Consider the following 17,735-nt stretch of genomic DNA (forward strand, 5'->3'; position numbering starts at 1 on the left):
ATAAATCTATATAAAAAAATAAATCAAAAATATAAAATGATATTTTTTTATACAAAGTTTTATTTTTAAATAAATCAATGTTGAAAATTTGTTAAATACATACATATTAATAAGATTAATTTACAATTAGTTTTGTATATGAATTTTATCAATATCATGAATTCTTCAATATTGATTTATTCGAAAATGAAGTTCCGTATAAAACAATTTCTCATTTTCGATTTATTTTTTCATATAGATTCATCTTGTTTTGATTTATATATATGTTATACTATACTTACTTCGATAATACTCCATATCTATATTATATAAATATATATATATTTATAACATATCTGTATAATGTTTATAAAAAAAGCTAAAAAGTGGTTTTTTAAAGGACCAGATTTCAAATAAATTAGATCTAATAAGTATAATATCATCAATATCACAGAAGTTCATATGAAAAAATGTCGAATGAGACTTATTTTTCAAATAAATAAATAAATAATTTAATTTTACATTAGATAAAATAAGAGAGAATAATCACTTAATCAACACTGTAATGCATTATTGCTTATCTAGCTAATTTTCTGAGTTAAAAATGTACTTGTATTTATTTTTAGATATATGATTGAAATTTTAATATAATATAATTAAATAAAATATATTATATATTAAAAAACTGTTATGAAAAAAATTTGTTTCAACACTTTTTATTTTATATATCTAAAATGATATGAATACATTTTTTAAACTCATCATTAAGAGATCATTTAGGCAAGTGATTTTGTTATATTATACGATAAAATATATCATACGATAAAATTAAATTGTTTATAATTTGAAAAATAAACTCTAACTGATATTTTTACAAATATATATATATATAATATATAGAATAAAAAATAATGAAGTATTATGGGCATATAATTATGTATATATTTTGAATTTTTTTTTTATTTAGATGCTATGCATTGCTTTTTCATGACAAAGATAGATAGATATTGATGTAATAAAATTGAATGTAAAATTGCTGATTGCGCCATTAATCACGCTCTTTGTTGTATGAATAATATAGCAATTTTTTAAATTTTTTAGTTTAAATTTATTTAATTTGAGATTTGTATATGCTTTAATATTTCTTTTATTACTTAATCTTTTATTATATAATTATAAACTATATAACACACTCAAAGATCGTGATAAAGTTAAAATTTGTTCACTAAAATAAATTTTTTTCTTGATAACATATACTTGAAAAACTAATTTTTGGAATAACAATTTCAATATTTTTATCTTAAATATAATTTTTAATTATTTGTTTTAATTATTTATTTTAATTATTTAATTTATCGGCAATTTAGTTATAATCTTATACTATTTCATAATTGTTATAAATGTTGTATCTATGTAAAATTTTAAATGAATATATTTTAAGATGTTTTATATATTCTAATGTATAACACAACTAAAGTTGAATTAAGAATGTATATAAAATTTCTTTTTCTTGTTATAAATATTGAGAAATATTAGATTATTTTGTAAAATATAATATATAAATAATTGAACAAAAATTATAAATTATAAGTTTGAATATTTATAGAAATAAGGTTTAAAATAGAAGACTGTTTCTACTTGTACAAAATTTATATATATATATATAAATTTGCATATATTTTTTATAACTTATATATATGATAATTTTCTTCCAAATGAATTCAAAAGCAACTTGCTGCTTAAAAACCGTATAATAACCTTATTTTGTATATAATAATTTATCAATATGGCTATTCTATTATTAACTAGCTATCGAATTTTTATAACAAAAACACTTATATTTGTTCACAGATATTACAAATCATATATGCATAAATATCACAATATTTAGACAACAATATTGCTTTTGAGTTCATTGAGAGAATTGTTTTGTTTATGTATATATATACATAAGAAAATTTTACATTTAAAAATTTTATATAAATTAAAATTTTAATCTTAACTTAATATTCTATTATTACTAATAAAGTTAAAGTCAAATCTTATATCAAAATGGTACGTTGAAAAAAATATGAATAATGAATGGCAGTCTATAGTTATAAAAAGAAAATATAACTATTTTAAAATACACGATCTTGGTAACCACTGTCGGCCATACTAGAACTAGGTTTGGCTGGTCCTCCAGGTACTTGATGATGAGGATGGCGTATGTGACCAGGACGTCTTGGTGGAGCTAAGTATTCAAACATACTCTGGGTATGCTGAGCCAACATTTTGCTAAGATCACAAGGCATAGGATCCGTCCAAAAAAAGTCGTGATTTAATGCAGAATCTGCATCAAATCTTTTAGATGGATCAAGAATTAAAAGTTTATCTAATAAGTCACATGCATAAGGATCCTTTAAATATGGTTTTAACCTATCTTTAACCTAAAAAAAATGTATATTTTCAATGCATTCTTAATGAAGATGTATTTTATTTAAGATAAAAAAGATAATTACTTTTCGTTTTTGACCTTTAGGTAAATCCATTTTATTAAATAATTCTAAATTTTCTACTCCTGGCCATACTTCTGTTGTAATCGAACCACATAATTGAGAAATTAATATGAGCTGTTGTTGCTCTGTATTCCCTTGCATTATAGGTGATCTATAAATAATTATATTAAATATATATATAATTATATAAAAATATTAAAAATAAATTTACAATAATAAATACCAATATTATTATTTAAAAATACAAACCTAGTCCACATTTCAGCCATTATGCATCCTGCACCCCATAAATCTACAGGAGGGCCATAATTTCTATCACCAAGTAAAAGTTCAGGTGGTCTATACCAAAGAGTAACAACCCTATTTGTATAACGATTTGGTTGACCATTTTTATTTACACTAAATGCACGAGCTAATCCAAAATCAGCTAATTTTAATATACCATTTTTTGTTATTAAAACATTTGCAGCCTTCATATCTCTATGCAAAATCTATGCAAAAAATTAATATGTAATTTATATTATTTATATTAAACAAATTTTTTTCAATTATTTTTTTTCTAATTATACACTTTATATGCTCTTACCTTGTTACTATGTATATAATAAAGACCATTTAATAATTGTTGCATAACCTTTTTAATTTCTCCTAAATTAAATTTGACATTTACATTTGACAATAAACCTGCTAAGTCATGTTCGCAAAAATCAAACACAAGATAGAATGTAGAACGATAACGATTATATTGAGTTGCTAAAACAAAATTTTCAAAATTATTTATTTCATAATTGTTATCAGAAAATATTTAATTAATATTAAATATTTACCTTTTGTTCTACATATTTCTATTAAATTTACTACATTGTCATGTTTTAATAATTGCAATATTCTTATTTCTCTTAAAGCGGTTATAGGAAACTATAAATAAAAAATATTATTAATGTTATAATATTTTCATATGACATAAATGTAAAATATATTACAATATAATATATAATTTTCCTTAAAAAATGAACTTATACTTAATATAAAACTTTTTTTCATCTTGCAATACCAAAAATTATAGTATTTTTTTTATATTTTTTAACAATATTTAATAAATGAATAAAATTTAAAAGTAAAAAATTTAAAAAATTTTAACTTTAGAAATACATCAAAAGTTATATTTTTAAAAATGCATATTATTGATGTATATCTAATAAGAAAAACTGATATACAAATAAGATAATAGAGATAATATTAATCTTATTAATTATTAATTATATTTTTAATTTTTAATTATTAAATCAAATTTATATTCAGTTTTATTATAATATCTGAAGCTAATTTTAATTTAATTAATCTTATCTTTAGGATGTAAAATATTGTGCAAAGTATTGGATATGATTTTTTAATACTAAAACTTATATTATTTTTATATATTATTTATATACTATTATTTTTAAAATTTTTAAAATTCTAAGAAAATTCTAATTCTTTTAAAAAAAAAATTATCTAATTAGACATAAAAAAAAATTAATAATTTTTAGTATTTTTAAATAAGGATATAATATTGTTTTTATATACATATTTGATATATTTATATAGATAAATGAAGTGAATAAAAAATGAAAAAAATATATTAATTGATCAAATATTCAACATATACATACCCCTTCCTTTTCATTATCCATTAATACTTTTTTCATAGCTACGAATTTTTTAGTACAATTTTTATCTCTAGCTTTAAACACTTCCCTATGAAAAAATATATATTATTAAAATTAAAGAAAATAATAAAATTTTTTTATTTATATATAATTATAACCTAAAATAGATTATAACTAACTTTAAACTTACCCGAAAGTACCTTGACCAATTTTTGCAACTTTTTCATATTTAGAAGATTCATCACAATGAGGAAAATCAAATTCTTCAATATATTTTTCCTTTTCCTTCGTATTCATCTTCAATATTTTTCAAACATGACTATTATAATATTTAACATCGTAGACAAGAAATCATAAGAATTTATAAATGAATTTGACAGAACATTCTTGTACTTAACCTCAAAATAAAAAATTTATTTTGATTCGCACGTCACCTAGCGGAACTAACGTTAGTCAGTTTCATGCTTTCGTATTGAGAACGGTCGTCACATATTTATGTCTTTTGAATAACAAACGAATAATAACGTTTGATAATATCGTATCGTTAATATCCGTCAAAATTTATAACGGATATGAAATGCGCGAAAAAATTATGGTTCATAATATCGCATAATTATAATATATTCTGATCGATGTTCCAGAACCGAAATAATGCGAGGTACGTAGGTACATATGTATGAAATACGATCAATAAATTATTGAGAATGTTTCATATAAAATATATAATTTAAAAATATAAGTTTAAGAAAATATTTGACAAAAAACATTTTTGTATATTTGAAACTTTTTTGAAATAAATATTCTATATTCAACTGTATTAACTTATATATGTTATTCTTAATATTTGAAAGTAAGTTATTTAGGATGCATGTGAAGATATGTTAAATGACAGTCAACAAGGTGTGTTCGATCAATGTTTTTCAAAAATGAAAAAAAAATATAATTTCTTAATTATGTATTTTTATCGTATTTTTTCTTAATTAAAAATTAGTTTTATTAATCAATCAATTAGTCAGCATTTAACATGTTTCGATCATATAATTTTAATTAAAATTTAGTTTTTTGAACTATGTTATAATTATATATTTATTTTTAGTTTTTGCATCTTAATTTTATTTTAATTTTAATGTATTTATATTTTAAATAGTTCATAAAATATTTAATTCACGAATCCATATATGATTAGATATATATTAAATTTAAGGTTAAACAAAATAAAAATTATCACATAATATTTCATTAAATATCATATATATATATATATATATATATATATATATATATATATATATATTCTTAAATATATTCTCGAGATAATATTACATAATAAATTACAATCAAATTTACAATATACATTATAATATATTTTATATTAGTTTTTAAATATATTGAAAATACATATTGAATAAAAGAATTAGTAATTATTATGCAAGGAATATCTGTTGTATTGACCTTAAAATTGTTGTATACTTTGTTGACAATATAAATATTGAAAATCATTATGTCCTTTTACTTAGCTTTTTTTATGATTAAAATTTTATTAGTCTGAAAAAATTAAAGATAAATTATGATAAAATTTATATAGAAATAGAAATTATATATAAAAATTATTATTTATAAAAATAATAAATATATTAAATATAACATTTTTATTACATGTAATATATATGTATTATATATTATATGTCTCTTTTAAATAATTTCTATGTTTATATTTATTTGACTGAAATTTTTTGTTTGATTTTTTTATATTTAATGATTTAAAGGTAAACAAGTATGAAAGATTAAACCATGTCTCATGGCTGGAGGCAGGGACAACAACAAGCAAAGTGGAAATTTAGACAGAATACATCAATGGCTTTATTGCCATCAGCTTTATGCTTCTGTCAAGCCTAAACTTCCTTCTAGTGAAACATTTAAAAAACATCAACGTATAGAAAAAAATCGAATTGTTGCAAAAAGTCTTAATGATCTGCAAGATAATATTTTGAGGTAAATTAATAATTTATTATCATTTAAATTATAAATTATTAATTCAAATTCGATGAAGAAATAATTTAAATAATAATTTTCTTTATTAATATAATAAAGAAAAAATTATAATATAAATTATAAATATAAATATATCTATAAATCTTTGCATGATATATTTGAAAATTTTTAGTGAGTTATTTTGTATTATTGTATATTTTATATTTTAATTTGTATGATTAATATGTATAATATTATTGAAAATATTGAAATAACTAATATATTGTACAAAGTTATAGAATCATAATTTAAAAATTATTTATTAGCAGGTCTTATTTTATTATATAATATTTGTTGCATAATATTTGTTGTATAAAATTTGCCTGTAACTTATTAATGTATCAGTGAAGATGTATTTTTGTATAAAACAATTTATATGTGCAAAATATAAGCTCGTAAATACATAAACTGAATAGAGTGTTTTATTGTAGCATATTTACGGACTCTTTATATTGTGATCTTAATATAGTACATGGACATAATATAATAAGAACAAACCATTGTATTGTTAAAATAAGAGCTCCACATTTTTATGAAATTCTCAAGCCTTATTTTATACACATTAACAATCATATTGATTGCATCATTGATAAACTGGAAATTTTTCATCACATAGAAGGTTTTGTGAGGTACTGCACTACGTATCCCTAATCATTTATATAGAAGCAGTATCTATAAAAATTATATATATTCATTATATATTTACATATTGCAGATATATTTGCCTTTATAATATAGATTCTTATTTAATTCAGAAATATTTGTAAAAATTAGTCATTAAAATTTGTAAATATATTTATTAATCAATAATTAATTTTAATAATATTAAAATAATGCAAATACTTCTGAATTAATAGAATTTTGAAAGTTCCATATATTTTTTATGAATATATTTTCCATATATTTTATATGAATATTATAAATTATAAAATTTTTATTTTGTAAATTGCATGCATTTTATGTAAATTATGTATTAAAATTTTTTTAATAAAGTATTATATATTGTTTACACTAAAAAAATTTGTTTTATAAATAAATAAATAAATAAATAATATATAATACAATTAAATAATATATATACATATATATATTATTTATTAAATATACTAATTATTTAAATACAATTTTTTAACATTGCAATTATATGAAAATTCCCTTTATTCAATTTTGAAGATTATAAGATTATAAATAATTTTTATCAATAATATAAAATTTGTAAAATAAATTATTTTTTTCATTTCTTTATATTTTATTTTTGCATATAATGATTATAAGTATTACTTATATATTGACAATAAAAATATATTATTCTATACAATAGTATATCATGATAATTAGCATGTAATTAATTTTTCACTTTCAAAATAAATGTCATAGAATGCACACAATAGAGCAACATGTATTAGATATCTTTTTTATTTCCACTCATATTATCATACATTGTTAATTTTTTTTTATAAATTTTCAGGCTTTTATATAGTAATTCTAATTTTTCAAAAGAAGAACAGTTATTGGTAGAACATATTTTGAGTACTTATACTTCAAAACTTGTGAATGCATCCTCTAATAATAAAATATTAGACATCAGTAAAAGGTTACAATTTATCATTATAATATTTTAAAGTATATTTTTTATAAAATATAAATATAAATATTTTTAATACAAGATATATATATATATAATAATATTTTTAAGAGTTTTATTTTTCATTGATAATAAAAATAGTATATTTATGTGTATTATAATATAGTTATAAGTATATTTTTTGTGTATATTTATAAATATTTGTTTTTATGTCAAAGATATGTGGATTCATCAGATTGTCATTTAAAAAATACTGAAACTACAAGAAATGTGAAAGAATATGCTACTGTGGATGTAAGTCCCACTATATCCGATATGGCTGATTCTGGTTTAGAAACAGGTTCTGTAAGTCCACATGAAAATACTACATCTGAGAATTCAAGTACTGATTTTGAGGAATTACAAGTCACAGAATATACTTCAGGAAATGATGAATTAGATAAGATACGTGCTAAACACTTAAATAAGGATGAAAAAGTAGTCATAAAAAATGAACATTATAATTTGACTAATAATTATGATAGTACATGCCATTCAAAGAACATAGTAAAATCAGGATTAATGGAATATGGTTCAAATGACAGTGCAACATGTTCTTTTGATGCAGAACAACCACAATTAGATTTCTCTAGTTCATCTATGGATAATGCTCAAAAAGCAAAATCAAATGTGGACGAAATCTTTCAATATGAAAATCAAGTACTTAGTGATCCATTTTATGAGTCAGATTGTGGAAGTGATGAAAATGAATCATTTGAATTTGTTAATCTTGGCAATGCGTCTTCTACAAGCAATATAAAAAAAAATTGCACAGAGAAAGAATCCACAAAAAAATTACAAGATGAAAAAATGTGTCATTCCAGTCATTCACAAACTGAAAATGTACAATCAGAAAATACAAACAATGAAATTTCACATGATAACCAAAAAAGTTCCTGTAATACAAGTAATTACTATTTTATTGATGCATCGACTCTTAATGATGAAGTAGAAGTTCCAACTTCTAATGTGGTTAAAAATAAATGTAATAATGAAAAATTACAACCTTACATTTCCTATTCTTCTAAATATGTTGCAAATACATCTATCGATCTCGCTGAAGAGCAATATTATAAATTAACATCTTTAAAAACAACTAATTTGCAAACTGAACATGAACGAATAGCAGAATTCGAAAAAGAATTGAAACTTACAGAATATCTTGAACCACGAAAAATAAAAAGAATTAATTCAATATCTAAAGATAAAATAAATACTGAAATAAATAAAGAATCTTTAGTTGTAGAAATTAAAGAAGCAGACAGCGGAGAAAGTGCGCATCCTTCTCCTTGCCCTGACAATAATAAAAATATAAATAACGATCAACATGTAACATCACAAATAAATAATGATAATGATACAAATTTGACTATAGAAACTAAAAAGGAAATAATGGAACAAATAAATGATAAAGATGTAAATTTAGCAGATGATATGCAACAGCCTTCTCTTATTAGAAGAAATACATTTGAGCTGGACTCAAATGATGAAAAACTTTCAGTTTTACGACAAGAATATGAACGACGACAAGGTAATCTTGTATTTCAAAATGCTATACCTCAATATTCAGGACATCGTGTAGATGGTGATTCATGTTTCAATCCACCGGATGAATCTTCAATTACAATAAGCAATGTATTAAATAAATTTCCAATTGATGTTCAGATTCCAACTAGTAGTCAATATCATACTATGCAATATCTTTCGCTAGATAATGGAGAATATGAAAATAATCAAATATCATCAGAGAATTCTTTAAAAAATAAAACCAATATAAGTTATCCGGTAATTAAAAGTGCTAGTGATAAATTAGTTATGAATTCAGAATTGGATAATGACTCAAGCAAATGTAGTAATAGTTTACCTGTTACATTAGGTTCCATTATAGAAAAAGATAGTAAAATCGATAATATAAAAAAAACTAAATGTGATGAAACTATGCCTATTATTTCTGGCGGTGTAAGCACTTCGGATTATTCTAAACCTAGTGATAGTCCTACTGTGCGTCGAAAAACAGAATCTACACCGATCGTTTCTGGAGGTTCTGTTATTATGAATGAACCTGTAATAAAAATAAAACCCACAAAAATGTCCTCATCTATGACTGCATGGATCGTTGATATGAGTGATTGTAATAAAAATGAATCTAAACCATTAAACAATATTCATACAGGAATGTCTCAAAGTTTTTCAAATTCAGAATGCATAAAAAAACCGATAAAAAAAACAAATAGCCATGAAAAACATAATAGTTTAGGATTTTTCGTTAATTTGAAGGATATGGATACAAAATCTATTTCACAACAACAAAATTATTCAATAGAAAAGAAAGAACATAATGGATGTAATAAATCTTATTGTGAATTTTACGTTGATATGTCTAGTACAAATAAAGTACCAAAAAATACAAAATTAGAATTAGAAGAACCTATTGTCAAACCTGAAAAATCTAATGAAAGTGACAAAAAAAATATTTTTTCTATGTTTATTGATTTAAGTGATACACCGAAAAGCAGAGAAAATATGCAATCTTTACACAGGAGAAGTTTTTCCACATTCTCCGAGAAACAAATAGAAATGAAGTTGGATGATATTAATTCTAGCGAGAATAATATCACAACGAAGGAAGATCAATCGTCAATTGAACAAAAATGTATTAAAGAAAAAACTAAACCAAGTGTTTTTATGTACATAGAGTCTGATTCTCCAGTAGTAAGAAGAAGAACCTTATCTTCATCGCGGCCAGTGTTTAAACGACATTCTTGGAATGTTGATAAAACACAAAGCGCTAATAATAATAATGGACATGTTGCAAAGGAATTAATGTTTAGAAAGGAACATAAACGCGCACATAGTCTATCCGTAGATCGGGGAGATTTAAAGAAATTACAAGCAAAAACTAATTTCTCAAATCATTCTTTAAATGACACGATAAAACCAGATATTACTCAGGAAAATTCTAAACTTCTTCGAGAAGGTAATGGTCCAAACAATATGGATACATCTTCGGAAGATGTTTTCGAGTTTGATGTAAGAGATACACCTCCAAATTCTCATGTTGAAGTGATCAATGAAGAACTTCGTGTTAATATAAAAGAACATGAATACAAAGAATTGAAAAGTGAAAAAATAGCAGAAAATCTAAATACTACCGATGTTAAAACATATGAAGACGAATATTCAGAAACTTCGGCTTGGGAGAAAACATGTACAGAAAGTACTGAAGGACAAACACGTAAAAGTGAAACATTTGACATTAGTAGCGGCAGTGGTCCATCTCCTGATAGTGATAATCATGATTATGAATTATCGGAACTATTAAACGGAGAAGTACCAAATATAAATCGAACGCAAGTAGTTCCTACTGTAATAGGAAGTAAAATATCAGAAACACATAAGTCTTTAAATGAAACTATCAAAAAAATTGAAAGCGAATTAGAAAGTTCAGATTACGTAAAATCAAAAATAACGTACGATAATCATAATATAGCATCAAAAAAAAATGAAAAAGTTATAGAACATAATATGAAAACATCAACTTCTAATTTCGTTCGATTATCTGATTTAGATAAAACACCTATTTCTTCTCATTCAGCAGACATATTAACTGTGAAAGAAGAAGGAAATACTTATCGTATGTGCAATAGTATTCCAGAAACTTCATGGATTGAAAGCAAATTAATAATGTCTAGAACTAATGGATCTGTTAGACCACCTCCTAGGAAATTTACTTCGATCATGAGCACTTCCCTTCCATCTAAACAAAAGTCTCCCCTTGAAGATTTAACAGGAGAATATGATGGAGAAGGAATTATATCAGAATCTGATCTAAGTAGTATGCAAAGTAGTATGGGTCGTTCTGGTGCTGGTTTGTAATTTATTATTTTAGAATGAAAATATGATCAAAATGATTATAAGTTATTAAAATATTAATTATTAATTCTTTTTTAGAAGGAAGTACAGAGGAAACTGAAACATCGAGTTTAGCAGGAAGTAGACCATACAATAGATTGGGAGAAGATTTATTAAGAATGTTTTTAGAAGAAATTAATCCAGATGTTACAATCGATGTAGCTGGACGTCGTATAAGAGCTCACAAATGCATATTGAGTTCTCGATGTCAATATTTTGCAGCAATCCTTAGTGGAGGATGGATTGAAAGTGTAGGAAATGTTATTTCTCTGCAAGGATATTCTTATGATGCAGTACATTTTGCACTATGTCACATATATAGCGGAGAAAGTAATATACCAGATTCCATAAGTATAGTTGAATTAGCTACGTTAGCTGATATGTTATGTTTGGAAGGTCTTAAAGAAATTATAGGATATACACTTAAAGTTAAATATTGCCATCTGTTTCACAAGGTAAAAGAAATTTCACAAAATTTTACATTCTTATAATAAAATTCTTAATTAAATATTATCATTATTTTCTTTAAAGCCTTGTCAAATATGTGCCGTTGGTGTGTTAGAGTGTATGCCTTTAGCAGCAGCTTATGGTTTAGATGAAGTATATCGAAAATCTCTTCGTTGGGTTACAAGACATTTTGTGCGAATATGGCCATGTAAAGCATTTGCAACACTTCCGAAAGAACTTATGGCAAAATGTTATCATCAACATATTGTACACATGGTATGTATCATTTAATATCATTTTAATCATTATATTTTTCTGAAGTATATATGATAATCTTTTTTGTTTTTATAAATAGTCTGCAGACAATGTACTTCAAACTATGATGGATTGTGATAAACTCCTTGCAACTTTGCCAAATGTTCGTTGGGCCGAACCAGTATTCAGAATGGTTTCAAATTTATTGGAAACATCTGTGAAATTTTTATCAGATAATTTCTCAGGAGTCTTAGGAAATGAAAACTTTCAGTCCCTTGGACGAGAATTAACGTGGAACATCAGTCGATTGGAAGATAATTTCTTAGCAGCAGCTGAACGTTTACCTCCCGAACAAGCATGTAAAAGTTATTCAAAATTGCATAAAATGTTAACTTCGGCACAACAAGATGAAATTCAAGAAAAGATTAAATGGGGACCGTTATTTGTTGATTTTTTGAAAAAAATTCAAAGTCGAGTAGAAAAATGTTTAGTCCGAGATGCAGCACGAGCTGCTAGAACTACTTCGTGGTTAAAAATGGATTTGGAACTTCGGCGTAGAATTCAAGAATTAGCTTGTCTTGTAATTCTACCTCATGAAACATCAAAACGTCAATCAAGACATTCTAACTTCATAAAAGTAAAAAATTTATAATATATAAAAAAATTAAAATTTTTCAAATATATTTTTATTTTTAAAATCTTCTTTTTTATTCTTATAGGAACCTAAGCCAGTATCAAGTCGTTCAACAACTATAAATAGAACTTTAGATTTGAAGCGTGTAAAAATGGTTATATCTGAACATAATCATAAGACTTTAAAACAAGTGGCAGTAACTCAACAACAACCGAAAAAAGTTTTTAACAAGCCAAAAAGTGATCCATTAGAACGTAAAATGCAAAACGATAAACAAATCACTACAGACACAAATAGGCCAAAATCTTGGCCTAATAAATTAGAAGTAACTTTTTTCTTTTTCAATATTACTATGATATATAATATGAAAATATTATATAATATAATATTTAATAAATTCTTTTAAAAAAATTTCTTTTAAATTATTTTTTAAAATTATTAATATGTTAATTTTTAGGTAAAATCGAGATACTTAGAACCTAGGAATAAATCTGTTCCAAAAGAAACTACGCAACCAGTACATCAAGAAAAAACTATAATACAACAGCGACGAAAAATAATGATTTCATCTTCAGATTCATCTCGTACATCTAGTCCGGCAATGAAACGAGCTACTGATAAAAAATCATTAGCTAAGATAAAATTACCTATAAAGAAAGATGTAAAGGCACTATCTTCGGATAGCTTAACAGAATCTAATGCCACTAGAACTAATACTAAAAATGATTCGATTAGTAAAAGTTGCGGTATTACTCGTCCAGAATCTCCATCTTTTAAACAGAAAAATACAGAGATAGGCTTGTCTGTAGATTCTTTAGCAGAACCGAAGAATAAGCCAACAACTATTAAGAAAAAAACAAATAAGATGGATACTTCAATATCTACAGATAGTCTTATGACTGAAATAACAACAACGCCTAAATCAAATACATCAAACAAGCTTTCACCAACTTTAGGAAAAACAATAAGTAAAACACAATGTTATGATAAAGGAGTAAAAAAAACTTCACCACCGATGCAACAAAAAAGTCCACTTACAGTAACAAGAAGACCACGAAGATCTTTAGAAAATTCAACTGCAGCTAGTAGAAGTCGAGCTGCAGCTATTAGTGCTTATCATTTACGAAGAAATCTTCTAGATGCTGCAAAAACGCCAGATATTCCAAGTAAGTCATTAAATAACATAGCGTGTAAAACAGTAAGCGCACGACCGCTTACCCAATCGACAGTTAATCATCCTAATATAATAAAAGAAAAAAAAGAAGGAATGCCAATGCAGCAAAGCTCCGAAAGTCCTAGCAAAAGATCTTCTCCTAAATCATTTGGCACTAGTAAAGTAAATAAACCTTTGGTCACTAATAAAAGGACAACTACTGCAAAAACCTCTTGTGATGAGAAAGTTAAAAATAAGTGTAATGGAGAAGTTTCAAAGCAACCAACAGTAGGTTCTAGATCAGGAACTTTTTTGAAAGATGAACCCACGATTCTTAAGAAAGCAGATATTAAATCTTCTCAAATTAATACTTAAATTTATGAAGTGCTAAGTTTTTCCACAAACATAGCACCGCCAGTTTTACAATTATACTTATAAAACTATTATCTTTAACCGCAAACGTGATAACTTCAACCGCGAAATCGTACTATATGTAAAAATAGATATAATTTTAATTTAAAGCAAGTTGCAGTTGATTAATCATAAAAAAAAAAAAATATTTAAAATGCATTTATTAGATATAGAAAACTGCTGATTCTCTTATAATATTGGAAATAATTTTAAAATGAAATATGGTATTAGGAATATATAAGTTAAAGATTACTGTATATTGTTTTTTTAATTATTTCTTTCAATACTTTTTAAATTTAATTAAAATATTATGCAATTAAGGTATCAATAAAAAATATCATTTTCGATCATAAATGCAACTAGCTTATCCCACCTAATTTTTAACTAATGTGCGCATTAATACACATAGTATTAAACATTACATATTCATAGAATATAGATGTATCATGGCCAGTTATAATATATTTAGATAGATTTTTTTTCTTCCACATTAAAAAGCCATATTATCCAAAATTGTTTCCTAGAACTATTTACTAATTTTAGTATATATTTTTACTATTTACTAGTTGTAGTATATATGTAATGTAATTATTTCTTACCATTTAATGTTGCCATTTTACTAATTAATTCTTATTGTAAGTAGAATTTTGTTTATCCTTAAATGATCCTTATTAATGAATTATATATAGTTATTGTATTTATTTATTAAATTTATATCTCTATTTTTTGCATTGTACATTTCTATACAATATTTATATCTAGTCATTTATATATTTTAAATATTTACTTTTATGTAATGTTAATAAATAACTCAATATAATGTTAAAGAATGGCTTAATTTTTTAAGACATCATTTTTTTTAAATTTTGATAAAATAACAAAAATGATATAAATATTTTAAAATATGTGATATTAATTAAGTTTTATACATCTAATAATGTTCCACGAGGTCTTGCTCTTTTTGGATCTGCTTCAGGAGGAGGCATAGCTTTTCGTTTATTCATTCCTTTTCTTTCTAATTGTTTTTCTATTATTCGTGCATTATTAGCATATGAATCAGCAACTTCTCTCTGCAAATATGAAATATACATTATATTATTTTTTTATAAAAAAGAAAGGGTACAAATTCAGGTATAATTTTTTCTTGTACTTAAATATTATATTCCTACAATATATTTTTATATACAATTATATACAATATTAGAGTCTAATATAATCATATTCTTTATTTTTTAATTTTTTCTATTTTGTTAATAAAAAATTTGTTTAATTGCAATTTTTTATAAATAATAATAAGAATATATTTTATTTTAATTTCAAAAAAAGTATATTTATATTTGAAAATTGGAAATATAATATGGAAATTAAAAACTTACTGCTTCGATTTCATCTTCTTCTTCATCAATTGTAGATACAGTAACAGAACTGAATTTTCCCATATTTTTTGTATGTTTTGTTACAATTATTTTCTTTGGCTTTTCAATAGCAACCTGATTGTATATATCTGTCATTGGACCTTCGCCCGAACTTTTAATTACTGCACCTTTTACAATAAATACAATATTTGTTGCTTGATCATGTTTATAATAAAGAAAAAGACCACATCTGTAAAAAAAATATATATATACATCTGAAAAATATATATATATATATATATGTGTATACATTAAAATTGATATTGTAACTTGTAAAAAATAATATATAAAATCAGTAAATATTGCTAATTTTTTAAATTAAAATTTTTTATATAATTATATCATTAAAATTATGTTTAGAAATAAAATAAATTAACTCATACTTTTTACATTTTTGACGACATTGTTTTTCTATTCCTTCAAGACGTTTCAAATACACAACTTCATCTTGCTCACAAGTCATTTTATGAGCATGTTTACTACCATCAATAACTCGTGCACCATCTCTTTTTCTTAAAGGTAATTTTTCTATAGCACAATCTATAATAAAAATATTTTTGTATTTTCACTTATAAATTTTAAGACAATAAAGAATAACATATATAATAAATAATATAATTCTAACCTAAAATCAATGTCATCTGTCCACATAAACAATAATAAATATGTAATGGTTTTTCTTCACTATATTCTTCTTGATCTTTTGTATCGGAACATATTATACTTCTTGAAACTACTTTCGGCATTTTCACTTTAAATTATATAATCAATTTACAAAATAAATTCTTTATATTTTAACTTTACATTAAAATATAAATTATTTGTATCAACCATACTGTTTATATATAGTCACAGACTAGATATAAAAGTAGACTAATCATCTTATATATTCAAACTTGACTTATAAAAGTTCGACATTAATTTCAGCGCCCTCTATTCAAAAATGATAGCTATGCGATGAAATAATTATTAAACTACTATATCTCGTAAAAACACAAAGCTCAAAATAATAAAATGTTCGATTTATTCTTATATTTAATTTGTATATCTAATTGTAATCTATATGTAGTTTGTTAATATTTTTATATTTTCAATATTATCAATAAAAATAAAAAATATAATAATCAAGTGATTAAAATTATAAATATGTACAATCATAATACAGATTAAATTAATACAGATTCAAAATTAATTAATGACAAACAGATATAAAATGGATAAAAATCAATAACAAACGAAGTATAGATAAAAATAAAATATAAAATAAGTTTCTAGGAATAATATTTTTATTAATAGATAATATGAATTTAATGATTACAGAATTATTGAATATGATTACAGAAATACAATATATTATGAGATTTCCTATCTCATGTTTTGAAATATCTTCTAAAAAAGAACAAAATATTTTCTATATTCTCTGCAATTTATTACTAATAAGAATAATATTCATCTCATTATTGAAAACAATTTATTTACATATTAAATAGTTATAAAAAGATCTTAATTTGAGCAAAATTTTAAATTTTTTGAAAAAATTTATTACGCCTGATTTAAGAAATTTTGAAATTTTGAAAATTTTGCATAAAAATGATATTTACAAAAAGAATTTTTAATGATTCTAAAATTAAAATTTAAAATTTTGCAAAAAATATTTTATTATTTTATTATAATTTGAAACTCAACAAAATAAAATCACAATATTTTTTTGTATTAGAAAAGGAATT

General features: G+C 23.2%; 3 protein-coding genes and 1 long non-coding RNA gene across 7 annotated transcripts; 1 reads left to right on the plus strand and 3 right to left on the minus strand.

Annotated features, from left to right (window-relative positions):
- Positions 1 to 1,610: 1,610 nt before the first annotated feature.
- Positions 1,611 to 4,771, minus strand: Cdk9 (Cyclin-dependent kinase 9). Its single transcript, XM_003695234.4, has 7 exons — positions 4,317 to 4,771; positions 4,130 to 4,214; positions 3,305 to 3,395; positions 3,064 to 3,230; positions 2,727 to 2,968; positions 2,481 to 2,628; positions 1,611 to 2,408 (listed from the first exon to the last, which is right to left on the minus strand). Exons 1-7 carry the CDS (start codon positions 4,421 to 4,423, stop codon positions 2,100 to 2,102), a joined length of 1,149 nt encoding a protein of 382 aa, XP_003695282.1. The 5' UTR covers positions 4,424 to 4,771; the 3' UTR covers positions 1,611 to 2,099.
- On the plus strand, positions 4,645 to 15,420 carry LOC100870152 (uncharacterized). Of its 4 annotated transcripts, none has more exons than XM_012488790.3 (10): positions 4,645 to 4,784; positions 5,893 to 6,118; positions 6,589 to 6,786; positions 7,626 to 7,751; positions 7,961 to 11,649; positions 11,733 to 12,148; positions 12,225 to 12,416; positions 12,496 to 13,032; positions 13,115 to 13,354; positions 13,487 to 15,420. In XM_012488790.3, exons 2-10 carry the CDS (start codon positions 5,925 to 5,927, stop codon positions 14,555 to 14,557), a joined length of 6,663 nt encoding a protein of 2,220 aa, XP_012344244.3. In that variant the 5' UTR covers positions 4,645 to 4,784; positions 5,893 to 5,924; the 3' UTR covers positions 14,558 to 15,420. The 4 variants fall into 4 exon arrangements, with proteins under 4 accessions (XP_012344244.3, XP_086759225.1, XP_086759226.1 ...); XM_086903099.1 differs by having other exon boundaries at positions 11,736 to 12,148; XM_086903098.1 differs by lacking the exon at positions 4,645 to 4,784 and adding an exon at positions 4,981 to 5,026.
- Positions 5,358 to 5,952, minus strand: LOC147658339 (uncharacterized). Its single transcript, XR_015290686.1, has 2 exons — positions 5,783 to 5,952; positions 5,358 to 5,671 (listed from the first exon to the last, which is right to left on the minus strand). It is a non-coding gene; the product is annotated as an uncharacterized LOC147658339 (long non-coding RNA).
- Positions 15,278 to 17,028, minus strand: LOC100870391 (STING ER exit protein). The gene is made up of 4 exons (XM_003695235.4): positions 16,634 to 17,028; positions 16,392 to 16,548; positions 15,970 to 16,198; positions 15,278 to 15,663 (listed from the first exon to the last, which is right to left on the minus strand). The coding sequence occupies exons 1-4, from the start codon at positions 16,752 to 16,754 to the stop codon at positions 15,517 to 15,519; spliced, it is 654 nt and encodes a 217-aa protein (XP_003695283.1). The 5' UTR covers positions 16,755 to 17,028; the 3' UTR covers positions 15,278 to 15,516.
- Between the last annotated feature and the right edge of the window lie 707 nt (positions 17,029 to 17,735).

The sequence above is a fragment of the Apis florea genome, unplaced genomic scaffold (genome assembly GCF_048593485.1).
Source record: "Apis florea isolate Af1SG1 unplaced genomic scaffold, ASM4859348v1 contig_2274_pilon, whole genome shotgun sequence".
NCBI classification, from domain to species: Eukaryota; Metazoa; Arthropoda; class Insecta; order Hymenoptera; family Apidae; genus Apis; species Apis florea.

Bases quoted from the DNA above. Each gene is read 5' to 3' on its own strand.
- LOC100870152 (XM_012488790.3), top strand. From the start codon at position 5,925: ATGGCTGGAGGCAGGGACAACAACAAGCAAAGTGGAAATTTAGACAGA. The intron at 12,149-12,224 runs GTAAAAGAAATT...TTTTCTTTAAAG, and splicing joins ATTGCCATCTGTTTCACAAG to CCTTGTCAAATATGTGCCGT. The intron at 13,355-13,486 runs GTAACTTTTTTC...GTTAATTTTTAG, and splicing joins CTTGGCCTAATAAATTAGAA to GTAAAATCGAGATACTTAGA.
- LOC100870391 (XM_003695235.4), bottom strand. From the start codon at position 16,754: ATGCCGAAAGTAGTTTCAAGAAGTATAATATGTTCCGATACAAAAGAT. The intron at 16,199-16,391 runs GTATGAGTTAAT...TTTTTTTTACAG, and splicing joins TGTCGTCAAAAATGTAAAAA to ATGTGGTCTTTTTCTTTATT. The intron at 15,664-15,969 runs GTAAGTTTTTAA...TCATATTTGCAG, and splicing joins AAGAAGATGAAATCGAAGCA to AGAGAAGTTGCTGATTCATA.
- Cdk9 (XM_003695234.4), bottom strand. From the start codon at position 4,423: ATGAATACGAAGGAAAAGGAAAAATATATTGAAGAATTTGATTTTCCT. The intron at 4,215-4,316 runs GTAAGTTTAAAG...ATTTTTTCATAG, and splicing joins ATTGGTCAAGGTACTTTCGG to GGAAGTGTTTAAAGCTAGAG. The intron at 2,629-2,726 runs GTTTGTATTTTT...AATTATTTATAG, and splicing joins ATGGCTGAAATGTGGACTAG to ATCACCTATAATGCAAGGGA.